General features: G+C 43.1%; 1 protein-coding gene across 1 annotated transcript in view; it reads left to right on the top strand.

Moving 5' to 3' along the window:
• Positions 1-1,709: 1,709 nt before the first annotated feature.
• Positions 1,710-14,338, top strand: part of scube3 (signal peptide, CUB domain, EGF-like 3) — a gene marked incomplete at its 5' end in the record, with an annotated part of 67,323 nt that continues 54,694 nt past the window's right edge. Inside the window, one exon of the mRNA XM_079226555.1 lies at positions 1,710-1,809. Within this exon, the coding sequence (XP_079082681.1) occupies positions 1,710-1,809 (100 nt within the window). The remainder of the gene's footprint in view (positions 1,810-14,338) is intronic.

The following is a 14,338-nucleotide window of genomic DNA, read 5'->3' as shown; positions in this document are numbered from 1 at the left end:
GCGCCTCGTGATCACTTGCTTTGCAGGGACGGCTGGTGGTTGAGATTTTTTACATAGAAAAAAAAAAAGCTTTTAACCCATTCGACTTCAAACTCGTGACATTTGGTTTCAGGAAAAATAGCCTTGAACGTGTTTTTTTTTCTACGATGTGCTTCACACATACCTAAGTGACTCTCCATATTGCTGCTGTCTGACATCAGGCAGCGCTTTAGTGATTCCAAACCAGGTCCAAAAATCAGTGTGGCAGTTAAGCTGAATCTCCTGCCGTGAAAAACTTAATACTGACGAGCGGATAATGTGGTGTTGGTTATGGTTTTGGAACCAGATGACACAAAAGAATACATACTTTTTTTTGGGGAGGGGTGTGTGATTATTACAATGCTTTCATCAATGCCCCTGTAAACAATTACTGATTGCTAGTTATCATACCTAAGGAACTGATTCATCAGTGTATTTTGAGCAGCTGGTGTCATTTATTCATTCAACATACTTCACTTTTTTTTTAATCATGTTTGTTTATTTTATTTAAGTTGCAGGTTTACTTAGATTTCAGTTCTTCATGCAGGTATCCAGCTATAACAGGGAGATGAAATTGACCTGGAATAATGACGCAGGGAAATCAGTGGAGGTGTAAATGAAAAAGTGGAGGTTTTCATTTCCTGTTTCATATTATGCAATTTAGTGCTTTACTCTCAGTTGAACTTTTAACTCCATTCAGTAGGCATTGAGGATAAAGTCATCTTGAAATACTTAAATAGTTTTGTCAAGAATACCATCAAACATCCAGTAAAATGTAGGTGTTGGTCCTAAATGTCAACATTTGTTGTTGACGGTTTTGATGAACACATTAATCTTCCATCACGTCCACGCTGCCCCCACGACCCGTTGCAAATGGTCGCTTATTGGCTTTGATAGTCGGACTGGATGAGCTGGAGCTTCACGCGGGCTGAGGACAGAATGCAATCTCCAGGCTATTACTTTTCCCATCGGAGTCCTTTAGAAATCCATCCGCCCTCTTGCCCTACCACCCCTTTCAGCCATTGCTTTTTACCAAGCCGACGTGAGGGGACACTTTCTTCTTCTTCTTCTTCTTCTTCTTCATTGCGCGCAGGTGACACCGGCCAGGTGACTGCGCGAGCCCGAGCACGTGCTAGACGCAACCCCGGTCCGCATTCAGCCCGGCCAACACCTGTGTGTGTTTGAGTGTTTTAAAAAACCTGCAGAACCAAAAAGAGGAGAAGAAGAAAAAAAAGAAAAACGGAAACGGTGAGGGCCAGTCAGAGAAGAGAAGGAGAGCAGAGGAGTCCGGAGCGCAGCGCGGACGCTTCTTCTTCTTCTTCTTCTTCTTCTCTCCTCCCCCTTTAGACCCCGCCGCTCCGCTCCATCTCTCTCTCTCTCTTTTCCTCTCTCTCCCTTTCTCTCTCTCTCCCCCTTTCTTAAATTGACATCGGTCTGGCTCGAAACATGATAACAGAAAAGCCTTCCTCCGCTCCGCGCTGTCGGGCTGTCCTCAACCCCGACCACTTGAAACTCGTGTAGCAGCGTGAAGAGGAAACAGGATCGCGCAGTGTCCTACCAGCGGGTGCTCAGAGGGAATAACAAGAGACCTTTATACCACACGCTCACACACACCCTCTCCGTGTGTGCTCTCTCGCGCATCGCAGATCCTTCCGAAAGTGCTCGTGTTCAACTGTAGCTGCGAAGTTAACATGTATATGCACGCTTTGAAACGCGCGAGCCTGGGATTTGTAGGTTTCTGCTTGGTCGCCTTTGTCCAACAGTCTGCTTCAGGAAGTAAAACCACTCAAGGTAAGTTTTTCACGTCAAAAAAAAATAAAATAGTTCAATTTTTTTCCTCCTGATGGCTGAGAATGCTCGGTTTTGGTGCCTAATTGATAGTTTGTTGATGCGTTTGGAAAGCCTGCAGTGATGACACTTGATCAGCTGTTTAAACGAATGGGACTTTAATTTAGCCTCATTAGGAGAAGTAAAAAGAAGAGTGTTTGGGATTTCAGAGGGTTCAAGTGAAGTTTTGGATCAAAAGATTCTTCCGTTTGATTCAAGCAGGCGCCTTCTTTTCATCTGCTGACTCTTTTTTCAGTCACTTAATTGCTTTTTTGTTGTTGTCTGTACACTCAGTTGCTTTTGTTTATACATGGGGGGAAAAAAAGGAAAACAAAAAAAAGGCTTATATTAAGATTGGCTGAGAGTTTTCTGTCAGAAAACAAACAAGTTGCCTTTGATCGTCAAACGGCATCGGCAGCGTGAACGGTTATGTTTCATAGCTAATCCTGCAGGTAATTGTAGTGCGACTACCGGGAGGTATTTGTCACGGCCCAGACAAGTATTTGACACCGGCCTGTAACACACACATGGAGGAGTCTGCGTCTGTCAGACACTGCAGCTACAGTGCCGACCGGCTCAGCTGGCTGCCCTCTTGCTCTCTCCTCTAGTGAGAAATCACTCAGACCAGACAAGGGCAGCCTGAATTTAGAAACCGTGGCACCTTACAGGAACCAGACAGACACGGTGATACACACCCGATTTCTGATCTCCCCCCCTCCCCGCCGCCCCTTCAGCCTTTCTCCTCCAGGTTTTCACCACTTCATTTTCCCACAATGCAAATGCCAAGCCAAGAGCTGCCAGAAAGTATATGCGAAAGGCACATCACGGCACACACAAAAAGACATCTCTCAGGCGGTCGACAAGGCAAAAAGGAGAAAGGGGGTGGGTGACTATTTTGCATCCTGGGTGGTCTGCCCCCACTTGTGGGAAAACTCAATATTTACATTTTGCAATTAGAACTACTTTTTCTTTTTTTTTTGTGTGTTTTTTTTCTTACTTTATTTTCCACAACATCGATTTCACACTTGCTTGCGGCGTGGAATGCCGCTGCGTGAGCGTCGAAAGGGGCCGGTAATGGCACGCACCTGTTTGTCGGTCGCCAAGCGAGACGGCGTGGACGACCACGAGGTCGGCTTCTCCCTCCGGCTCCCGTTTATCCGTGCGAGGCGAGCAGCTCTTCGGCGACACGCTCTCTCTCCGTGTTTGGCTCTGGAGTTATTTGTGAGCATATTTTGTGCCTGACTGAAAATAAATACCGCGTTTGATGTCGGTGGCAACTCTGTGGCACGGACACGTCTTCAAGCTGGGAACCATTTGGAAAAACTGGAGAGATGAGCGATGACTAAGGGGGGAAACAGAGAAGAAGGAAAAAGCACAATTTGTCATCTCAATATTTATTCAATGCAGATGTTACAGGAATCTTTTTTGTCTTTTGTTAATGTCAGTCTAATCGTGGCACTGCGTTTCAGGCCTCAGTCATTACTTCAGGGAGAAAAAGGGAGCGAGGGAGCAGTGGAATGAGGGGAGGGCAGATTTGAGGATGTGGTGGAGAGAATGACAAAGAAGGGAAAAATGAGACCGGGGCGAAAACAGGAGAGATTAAGGGTGCAGAGACAGACAGACAGTGAGAAAGAGAGCGAGAGGAGATTTCTCAGTGAGCGAGCAGCAACAAGCGAGGGAAAGAGAAGGAAAGGAAAGAGGGGAGCCATACACGTCATGGCAAATCACTTTCCCTCGAACGGAGTCGGGAGCTCTTCGTTAATGCAGCGGCACCAAGGCAACGGTTGGTGTGGGGCTGACATGCTGCTGTGGCTGGCTATGTTGGTGTAACCTCTGCTCCGGGGCCTGGGGGTCTAAAGACGCGGGGCTGCCTGAGCGTGTAGGAGGGCCAGATCCAGGCCCGGACACACTGTGGGAACCGAGCAGCCTTGGCAATGTGAGGCCCAAGTGACGGGGAAGCTTACCTATAGAGATGCTGCCCGAGTCGTCTCCACTATGAGCGAGATGGAAAGGCAGAAGGAACCCCCACACCATCACCCACCCCCACACTCACTCACTCACCCCTTTCCTTTTTCTCTTTTTCACCCAACTCTTTGCTTTGTTTGCTTTGTCCTCCGCTTTCTTTTCCTTTGCACTTAATGAAGTAGCTGTGCTCTTTCTCCGTCGGCCATAAGCAACGACTGCATTACACCCAGTGTGTCAGAAAGCTCGCTGTCAGCCCGTACGCTATTTATATATGTTTGCGACACAAAAAAAAACAGTCCCAGTGCACAGCTCTCCTGTTGCTTTCCCCCGGTCTTGTCCGGCTCATTTTTTTTTGTCACTTGACAGAGAGCTGGATATGGTGCAGGTCTGTGTAAGCACAGAAGTGTCGGCGTATGTGTGTGCGTACGTGTAATTGGGACACCGAGGGAGTGTGCACTGTGGTCGTTTGGACCGTTCTTTGAAACTGTATGTGGAGCCGCATTAAAAGAACCCTTTTAAATGGGGCTTTTTTTTTACTGCCCATGGCCTTGAACTTCTCTGAAGGTTCACTGTTCAGCAGCAAGGAGAAAGAAAGAGAGACAGACGGGTGGACATTGACTGCAGCACTGTCTTCTGTGAGCATGGCCAGTCATCTCGCTTTGAGTTTGTGACCCTACTTCGGCGCTCGTCTTTCATCACCTTCACTCTCGTTTGTCAGGCGGTGTGGTTTCTGCGTTGCGTGCTCCCAACAGGCTCCGCAGTGGTATTTGTCGAGCTGTTACTCGTATCCCCTCTCAGATTGAATGTGCCTTTTTTTTTTTTTTTTTTTTAAACAAGCCGACGTAAAAGTCCCTATTGCTTGCCAAGGTACCGGAGCATGATTTTTGGCAATGTGGTTTTTAACAGCCGGCGAATAGAAGATGCGTTCAGGTCAGCCAAGAAAAAAAAAGACTTTCACCGTCCTTATCAGGATGCTCTGTGACTTTGACAAGTTGAAGAAGATTGTCATTTAAATGAAAGTCTGTTCGGTCACTATCGCTGAAGGAGGCAACACAATGGGGAAACTATGGCACCACTGATAAGAGTATTGCAATATTTGCAGTAGACTGGCTGTCTGTTGTGACATTCCTGGAAAAAATGCTGTATCACAGTTTTTCTCCACAAAAAGAATAGACCTATACAATTCTGAAAACTTGAATGTGTTAACAAAAAGACTCCATACTGCTTAACACGAGCACAATTTCATTGTTTTTACTCAAAAAGAAATTCTAATTCACCCAAGACTAAAATGTTAAAGGTACCATGTTGTAGAAAGATTAATTTCCACATCTTTTAAAAAGATATTAAGCAGGTCTAAGTGCTATATATATATATATATATATATATATATATATATATATATATATATATATATATATATATATATATATATATATATATATATATTACACACTCTTTTGACAGTATCAAAGCACTAAGTGAGAACAATAGGACATTTTTTTCACATTAAAGCATGTAAATGTGTTCTAGTAGAAACCCACAATGCAAGCATGAGCCTTGAAATGAGCATAATATGTCTTCTTTAAGGATTGCTACTTTGCGTTTTGGATCGCTTAACTTAAGTGACATGTCACTCTTTAATTTCTCCTATCCATTACTTCACTAAATTAAAGCAGATGAGCTCCTAACAGATACATATCTCTCTCTCTCTCTCTCTCTCTCTCTCTCTCTCTCTCTCTCTCTCTCTCTCTCTCCCCCCCTCCCTCCATCCCTCTGCAGCAGGCATGCAGTGTCAGACAGTTGTGTTCTCGCTATGATCCGAGTGTCGGAGGCAGGTTGCGCCTCGGGGTAGCCCTCGGCCACTCGCTGATGAGTGGGTGGAGGGGATCAATCCAGCTTCACTCTACCACTCAGCAGACACACTCAGAAAGCATCTGCCTGACAAGTGGTGCTCCGGCACCGCCGTACATGTTGTTACAGAGCAGCCGAGAGAGCAGAGAGATTATTATCTTGGCATTACTTGAGTGGTGAAACACTTGATAACAATTCTGTCCAAGAGCAATGCGGTATGAATCACGAAAAAAAGACTTTGATCTGTGAGTGTGCTAGTGAATGTGTATGACTGTGATGAGTGATTTTTGGACTGGATATTAATGATTGCACTTAGCAGACAGAAGTGTTTTTGCTTCCCAAAATGAGGCTCAATGATGGACAGAGAATTAAAAAAGTGTATTGTGCCTTTTTAGTTTTTTCTTTAACTCCATGGCTGCAGCTTGATGCACATATTTTAGTTTAGTTTTAGGGCAGGCAGGCTGCAGCTCCATACAAATCCAGGACTATGTTTACAGGCACATGTAAAGTGGAAGCTGTCTGGTGCAAGCTGTGACCCATGGCGTTCTGGACAGTTGCTCACTTTCATCCCGCCACTGGAATGTAAAACCAAGACATTTTCCTCTCTGCAACAAACTGTCAAATAGTCTGGCCTCAAGAAATGTGACTTCAAGGTCTCCAAACCAGAATCTCAATAAGTGCACTTTCCAAATGATTAGTATTTAATCCATCCGTTTCTCCTGGAAATTGGTTTTGTAATAAAGCTGCATATTTGCTAGACTGTCTTTCTTTGAAATGTCTTTTAGTCCCCTCTGTGGAAAGCATAAAGTTCCACATTGCATTTCTTTAAGAATTCATCAGCATCACATAAAGGGTTTCCATTCAGCGTTAATTTAAATACAGTACAACATTTTCTGAGACCCACTTATTAGACTTAGACGAGAAGATTGATGTCACTAGGGATGCCCCTACTGTAGTCCCGCCTCCCATCTGGTTTACTGGCCTGGACGTTGTGGTTTCTCCGGCTCGCGACACGTTATTAGCAGGCGGCAACCTCCGGTTCTGCTGAGTGAAGCCAATGCGTAAGTGTCTTTAAACCTGCATTCTCTCTACTGACCAGCAGGGGGTGACTTCCCCGGTTGCAAAAAGAAGTCAGATTGCGTAGAAGTCTATGAGAAAATTATCTTACTTCTCACTTGATTTATTACCTCAACAAACATTGTAAACATGAGTTTATGGTCTCAATCGCTAGTTACATGTCTTCTTCACTACAGCATTATGTTCATTTAGTAATTTATGGTCCCTTTACAGTCAAATAGACCATAAAGAGTATACTTTAGGGTGGGCTTACTGTGATTTACAGCTCACTGCCGCTACCAGAGCAGTATGCGGCATCTCTATGTCACTCCTCCGCATTCCAAATATGGTTACTTCTGTCCATTGGTTGCAGAGTCCTGCTCGGCTAAATAAAGGAGCTAACGGCAAACGTACTTAGGTTGCGTTGACTTACTAAGCAATAATGCGTTTAAGCTCTATTGAGTAAAAATGTTATTCGGTGAACGCAATGTTATCATGATGTGTACAAATGCTTTTGGCGAGTAACATTTATGTTTCACAGCAATATAGAATATATATTAGAGAGGGAGTTATGACATGATTGCTTACACTTGCTAAAACTAGCTTTGAGGAACTTTAAGACTGTTGACATTTTCTTTCGGACGCTGGTGAAAAAAGTAATTGTAGGGGTTAGTGTTAGTGCCTCCTGTAAATGATGAGTATGATCATCATTTCTGCTTTTCCTCTAGTTTGCATCAAATTCAACAACTTCTTCTTTTCATCATCTGCATGCATATACTGAATTCCCAAATGTTGTATGCTGTATGAACGATGGGTCACAGCCAGACAGAACCTAACCGGTCCATGTTGCTCCCCGGGGGAACCCACCAGCTGTTGAGATCGCTCTGTCATGGTACCTTTTCTCCCTTTCTCCAGCAGAAAATCAGCAGCTAGCGAGGCCCCTGCGACCACTGTTGACCTGTCACCTCATTTAGAATGGTTGCAGGGCTGTAGATTTGCTATGCAATAGAGGAGAAGTAGTTAAATCACCCAAACTTTCCAGAGAACAACTGCTTTACGTGCAACACCGGTGTCCAGTGGTGAAAAACAATCAAACCCTCACACTGAGGAGTGCAGAGCGCTTGTTTATTTATCAAGGCGTTAATCTGAACAATATGTTCCAAATGAGTCCTGTGATGCTTCTCTCAACTGCGGCATTGTGGTTAAAATTAGAAAACTCTCTCCCGCTCCCATCTCTTCCCCTCTCTGCCTCTCACCCTGTCAGTGGCCTTTGTTCTCTGTGCAGATGCGGCACTGTGCTGACAACATCCCTGTTGGTTTCGGGGGAGGATGGAGTCAGTGTTGACGGCACTCTGACCCCACAGTCTTAAACTCACCTCCAGAGCCCTCCTCACAGGCGCTGATGGCTCGCTGAGGAGCCCTCGGCCAGCTGCGGCGGCTCGTCTTCATCATTAATCCTCTAACCCCCCCACCCCCACCACAGAGCCCACGTTTAGTTGTGCTGTTGCATTACTCACTGATCGGGGATACTGTGACTCAGGAGAAGATATCAGTGGGACTGTCATCTCTGTACTTTCCTGGGTCTATGCCTGGCGCTCCACCATCCTTCCTCCTCTCTCGCCCTCTTCCCCGCTCCCCTCTGTGACCTCTCGGCTGAATAATGGGGCCGCGTCTCTCTTTGAGCGTTTGAGGGGGGGGGGGGGGGGGGGGTCAGCGGGGGACGTCATTAGGCTGGTCTGCGGTGGTCAGCGTTGTTGGAGGGGGGTTGGGGGTCAGAGAGAGCCTTGTTTACAGACCGTGTGTTTACATTCCTGCTGGTGAGCGCCAGCTTTAGAGACTGCTGGAAGTGAAAGGAAATGCTCTTATTCTGCTTAGTAATGGAAAAATCCAACTCAATACATCAAGGAATCCAGATGAGAAAAAACAAAAAAAGTCTAGTTATTTATTTGGTGGGTTCTGGCCAATGCATTCTGGGTAGAAAGGGGGATGACTTCACTGATGAATATGAGACTTCCTCAATGGACAAAGGCATGGGAAAAAAACATATGACCCTCTGCGGTATTTAATCACTCCCGCTAAACTCCAGATATATATTTATTACAGACTGTTGATTAATGGCAAGCACTGGTTGTTGGCTTTTTGTATTTAATCATTACACCATCCATCATGCAGGCATGTGGGCTGCAACTAAGGGTTACTTTTATATCGATTAACCTACCGATTTTCTTTTCTTGATTACGTCGTCTATAAAATGTCCATTACAAGTTCCCAGAGCACATTGTAATGTTCTAAGATTACAGTTCAGTTTACTATCATAGAGATAATTTAAAAAAAAGAAAATATTCAAATTTGAGTTGCTGTAATCAGATAATTAGTTTTGTTAATTGATTAACAAAGTAGTTGCTGATTAATTTTATCTTGATAAACTAAACAGGGGGCACTTCCATTGGCCAAGTGGCCAAGTCATTAAAATGTATATCCAAAAAGAACAGAAAGCTAATAATGCGTATGAAGCCGTGTGTGTGTTTCACACCTCATGCGGATGGAGACATGCTTTGCTTCAACTAGTAGTCTAGATAAGTGGTAAAATGATAATACCTGTCAACACTAAAATCTTTATAATTATATAAACATATTTAGAGTTGCCAGACATAAAATTGTGCTTCACTGAATAATTACAGGGTACAGTTTGAATTTAGCCGGTAACAATAATGTGATGATGCACATGTTTTTAGGGAAACTATGCAGCAGGAAGACAATTTGACATTGTGTCTGCATGGAGGAAAAAAAGATTGCCAAGGTAGAAATGTTTCAACAGTTATTTTAGTTTTTAATAATATTAATAAATTAATCAGCAACTATTTACTTGCGATGTTTTAAGCTAAAATGCCAAACCTTTGCTGCTTCCAGCTTTTCTGATGAGGCTTGAAGGAAAATAATAATTGGTTGCAGCCCTTCATCCAACAATTAGAACTGATTCACTCTTTACAGTTCACATAATTTGCTGTGAAAATATTTTGGGTTGGATGCAGGTCACCTGAACAATCGTCTAATTTCTGATAGGTTGATTTGCAGTTTTCTGATATATCCCAGGAAATTCTCCAATAAAGTTTTTGCCCCAGATTTCCCCTCACATGTTTCCCTCCTCGTGTGAAAACCTTGGAGATGCGATTGAAAGACACTCGGAGCAGCGATGGAGAGGCCATCCCACACTGGATGCGTCTTTGTGAGTGAAACGTTAGCATTAAGTGATCACGCCGTCTCGCAGCTTCTAAACCGAGCATACATCCAGTCAGTTTCAGCCCACTGAACTTCCCATTTCTGAGCTTTTGTAGTTAATGTCTGCTTCGCAGTTTGCACAGAGAGCCATTCACTTTATACCTCAGTTTGACAGGAAACAACTAAAAATATCACACTTGTGCTGTAATTGCTACATTGGCATCTTTATAGTTGGTACTGTATCTGGTTAAAGCAACCACCAATGAATGTAATTGCTGTGTGCAGAGGGGAGAGTGTCATGTCAGTTAGCTCTGGTTGTATAAATATAAGGTACACAGCTGGACTAAGTGCCACCCTTTCCGTATATAAAATATGCAGCACGAGGCCAAGAAGTCATTAACAGTGGACGACACGCCAAGAAGGGAGAAATATGCCTTGAAAGGTACAAATGAATTTCTTGTCACTTTGGCTCCTTACGGAAAACGCGTACAGGTTCTGCTCAATTATTCAGTGTGGTATGTATTAGGCCCCTGCCACTTTGAATATACCATGACAGCCTCCCTCTGCACTCTCTTAGTATTACTCTATGATTGACTTAATTACTGTAATAAGTGTTTTTCTTCTGGAGGTTGTCCGGAGGTCTGTGAGTCATAGTCTATTAAGGCCACATATGCTAAAGGAAGGGCACCAGATGCTTGGTCTATGATCAAAATAACAAGGAATCACCATTATTTAATTACAGAGTTTGATTTTTAATTTTCTTTTTTTCTAATTGAGCAAGGTGAGTCCGCTTGCTCTTTACTCAACATTATTGCCGTCTGTTTGGTTGGAAAGAACAAACTCGCGGTATGAAGGCTTCAACAGATTGAAGACGCACAGATGAAGATCTGTGATGTGTTGGCTGGAGTTAGTCGAACAACCCAAATGCACATCCTGCTTAATACAGAATCAGAGAGTTGGAGGATCAAATTCAGCAAAACACTATTATTTTGGACAGAAGCTGAGCAAGATCTTGAAAGCTTTATGAAACGATTTGCTTCCGTAATTTGTTTCCACTGGAAATGAAAAGGCTGCATAATATATAGTTGGATTAGAAAAGTTGATCAATCTCGAGAGGCTAAACTAGTTTAGTGATATGTTTTGGAAAAGAGCTAAATCTGATCGAGGTAGCTGTGACTGTGCTTTCAAATATAAAAATGTGTTTGAATAGACTGGAGTTTGGCACTGGTTTTGATTAAAATGTGTACAATTAATGGATAAATAAACAAATACAATCTCAAGGAATATATTTCACAAAGAGTATGCAGGTGGAAATATAAATTAGAGCTGCTCGATTATGAAAACTGACTGCAAAAATGCCCCAAAATGTGATAGTTCTACATTCTGAATGTTAGAATTTGCAGCTTTCCTTGATCTTGGATTAAAATATGAAAAAATATACCAAAACACTCAATTCAATTATGAAAATTATCTTCAGTTTTAGCCCTAATATAACTAGAAGAGGCTCTCCAGCTTCTGCACTTGTACATTGGGGGACTCACAAGAAGAATATTACAAAAGAATTGACAACATATTTGCAGCACAGGTTGAGATATCCTGACTTTAAACCTCAAGTATGGGGAAAACTTTAAAAAGAACTCTAACATATTTCATTCAGTACAATCAAACTCCCTTCAGGACATTAAACTGCTGTTTTCACGAGCTGAGTAGTTCTCATGTGTAGAATCGGTGAAGTGCCCCTTTTAAGGAAAATACAAACGCAACAAGGTCATGAATGTCATTGTCTCACACAACAAACTCAATTGAAATGACAGACAATCAGTCGACATAAGTAATGAAATACAAGTCCTGGGTGTGAACAAGGTGAAGCCACGGACGTTAACATGGTATTACTGCTTCAACTCGCATGTTCTTGTTCATTTTCCCTTCGGCCTCAGATTAATCTGAGGCTTCATGGTTGGTGGACACAAGCAGGGAGGGACCCGGGGTTTTGAAGTTGTGATCACAGTTTTCTGAAAGCACAGGATCAGTCAGTGGTCATGATTCCTAAACATTTAGAGTGTGTGTGAAGGATGAGTGTAAATATCCCGAATGGAAGCAGTTGATATTTTTATTCACAAGTTTTTCGAGGCTTGCTGAACAGCCAACAGTGTGTCCCTTCATTAGCTGAGGGGGATCTGGGCAAGAGGGGGGAGTTGCTAAATTTTGTGTTAATGTTGACGTCTGCATTTCATCAAAACCATTTTTTTTCCTGCTGCCCTCCACAACATTTTCACAGCGTGCTGTGATAATGTTGCAACACTGAGCCTTAGTTCCTGTCCCGTCCTTAGTTCCTGTCATGTCCTTCGTTCCTTTTCTGTCCTTAGTTACTGTCCTGTCCTTATGTCCTGTCCTTAATTCCTATCCATAGTTCCTTTCCTGTCCATAGTTCCTGTCCTGTCCATAGTTCCTGTCCATAGTTCCTGTCCTTAGTTCCGTTTCTGTCCTTAGTTCCGTTTCTGTCCTTAGTTCCTGTCCTGTCCATAGTTCCTGTCCTGCCCTTAGGTCCTGCCCTTAGGTCCTTTCCTGTCCTTAGTTCCTTTCCTGTCCATAGTTCCTGTCCTGTCCTCCTTAGGTCCTGTCCTTAGTTCCTTTCCTGTCCTTAGTTCCTTTCCTGTCCTTAGTTCATGGACAGAACTATGGACAAGTTCCTGTCCTGTCCATAGTTCCTGTCCATAGTTCCTGTCCATAGTTCCTGTCCATAGTTCCTGTCCTTAGGTCCTGTCCTTGAGTTCCTGTCCTGTCCTTAGTTCCTGTCCTGTTCTTAGCTCCTTTCCTGTCCTGTCCTTAGTTCCTGTCCTGTCCTTAGTTCCTTTCCTGTCTTTAGTTTTTTTCCTGTCCTTAGTTCCTGTCCTGTCCTTAGTTCCTGTCCTGTCCTTAGTTCCTTTCCTGTCCTTAGTTCCTGTCCTGTCCTTAGTTCCTGTCCTGTCCTTAGTTCCTGTCCTGTCCTTAGTTCCTGTCCTGTCCTTAGTTCCTTTCCTGTCCTTAGTTCCTTTCCTGTCTTTAGTTCCTTTCCTGTCTTTAGTTCCTTTCCTGTCCTTAGTTCCTTTCCTGTCTTTAGTTCCTTTCCTGTCTTTAGTTCCTTTCCTGTCCTTAGTTCCTTTCCTGTCTTTAGTTCCTTTCCTGTCCTTAGTTCCTTTCCTGTCTTTAGTTCCTGTCCTGTCTTTAGTTCCTGTCCTGTCTTTAGTTCCTTTCCTGTCTTTAGTTCCTGTCCTGTCTTTAGTTCCTGTCCTGTCTTTAGTTCCTGTCCTGTCTTTAGTTCCTTTCCTGTCCTTAGTTCCTTTCCTGTCCTTAGTTCCTTTCCTGTCCTTAGTTCCTTTCCTGTCCTTAGTTCCTGTCCTGTTCATAGTTCCTGTCCTTTCCTCCCCAACCTTGTCCTCACTTCCGCTCATTAGTGAGTAACATATACAACGCATGTATACACATTCAGTCTGCTAATATCAATGTACTGTGCTGTACATGTACTACATTAATTGAAAAATAGCAGTTTGGATCACATTATTGGTATAAATGAGCTAATTTGAATGTCCCTCTCCATCCAAAAATGTGTTTTGCTTATTGTTTACTTTGATGTTTGAGCTGTGCAGAGTTCATATTCATCTGCTGAAGGGGAAACGTTTCTCTGCGCTCACTTCAATCTGAGTTCAAGATGTGAACACACAAGCATAATCTTGTGAAATCTCAACTAGTTTGGAAACGACTCGAGGATCGACTTTTCGGTGAAGTAGGAGACGTCTTGTACCCGATGGCTAAACTTTGGAAATGAACAAAACAATATTTGCATATTCATAGATTCAGGACTTTCAGATGAGGGTGGAGGAGTAGAAGTAAATTTAAGAACTTTTACCAAGGTCATTAATTGAAAGTTAGGCGTAGCAAAAGTTTGGCATTTTAGCTTAAAACATCACAATGAAATAGATGAAAAAATCAAATAAATTATTTAATGCATAGTGTTTTTGTTGTCTTAAAACATGTCTGGAGGTTTTTTTTTAAGTGTTCTCTCTGCTGCTCTGTACCCAAAGTAATTATCCTGACCCTAACCCCATCCTGCACAACCACAACCCTAAGTATAGTGTAAGTGTGGTTCTAAGACGCATAATTACAATACTTGTTCCTTTGTAATTATGCGCAGTACGACAAACGCTGTGATCCGAGGAACACCTTTTTATGGACTTGAACCCAGAACCCTTCCTCTTCTGCCGCAAAGGAGCTCATAGAAATGACTGATTTTGTCTGAAAATGCTTTTGTCAAGCAGGAATGTTTTGTGTCTAACGCGAAACCGCAACTGTTCAAATGTTGCACCAAACCATTCTGTCAGGGGGAAATGCGCCTGAATGCATCACTTACTCCATATTTTTTTTT

The sequence above is a fragment of the Taurulus bubalis genome (assembly GCF_910589615.1).
Source record: "Taurulus bubalis genome assembly, chromosome: 11".
Lineage (NCBI taxonomy): Eukaryota > Metazoa > Chordata > Actinopteri > Perciformes > Cottidae > Taurulus > Taurulus bubalis.
Note: the sequence above shows the minus strand (reverse complement) of the source record. Positions and strands in the feature narration are given on the sequence as shown.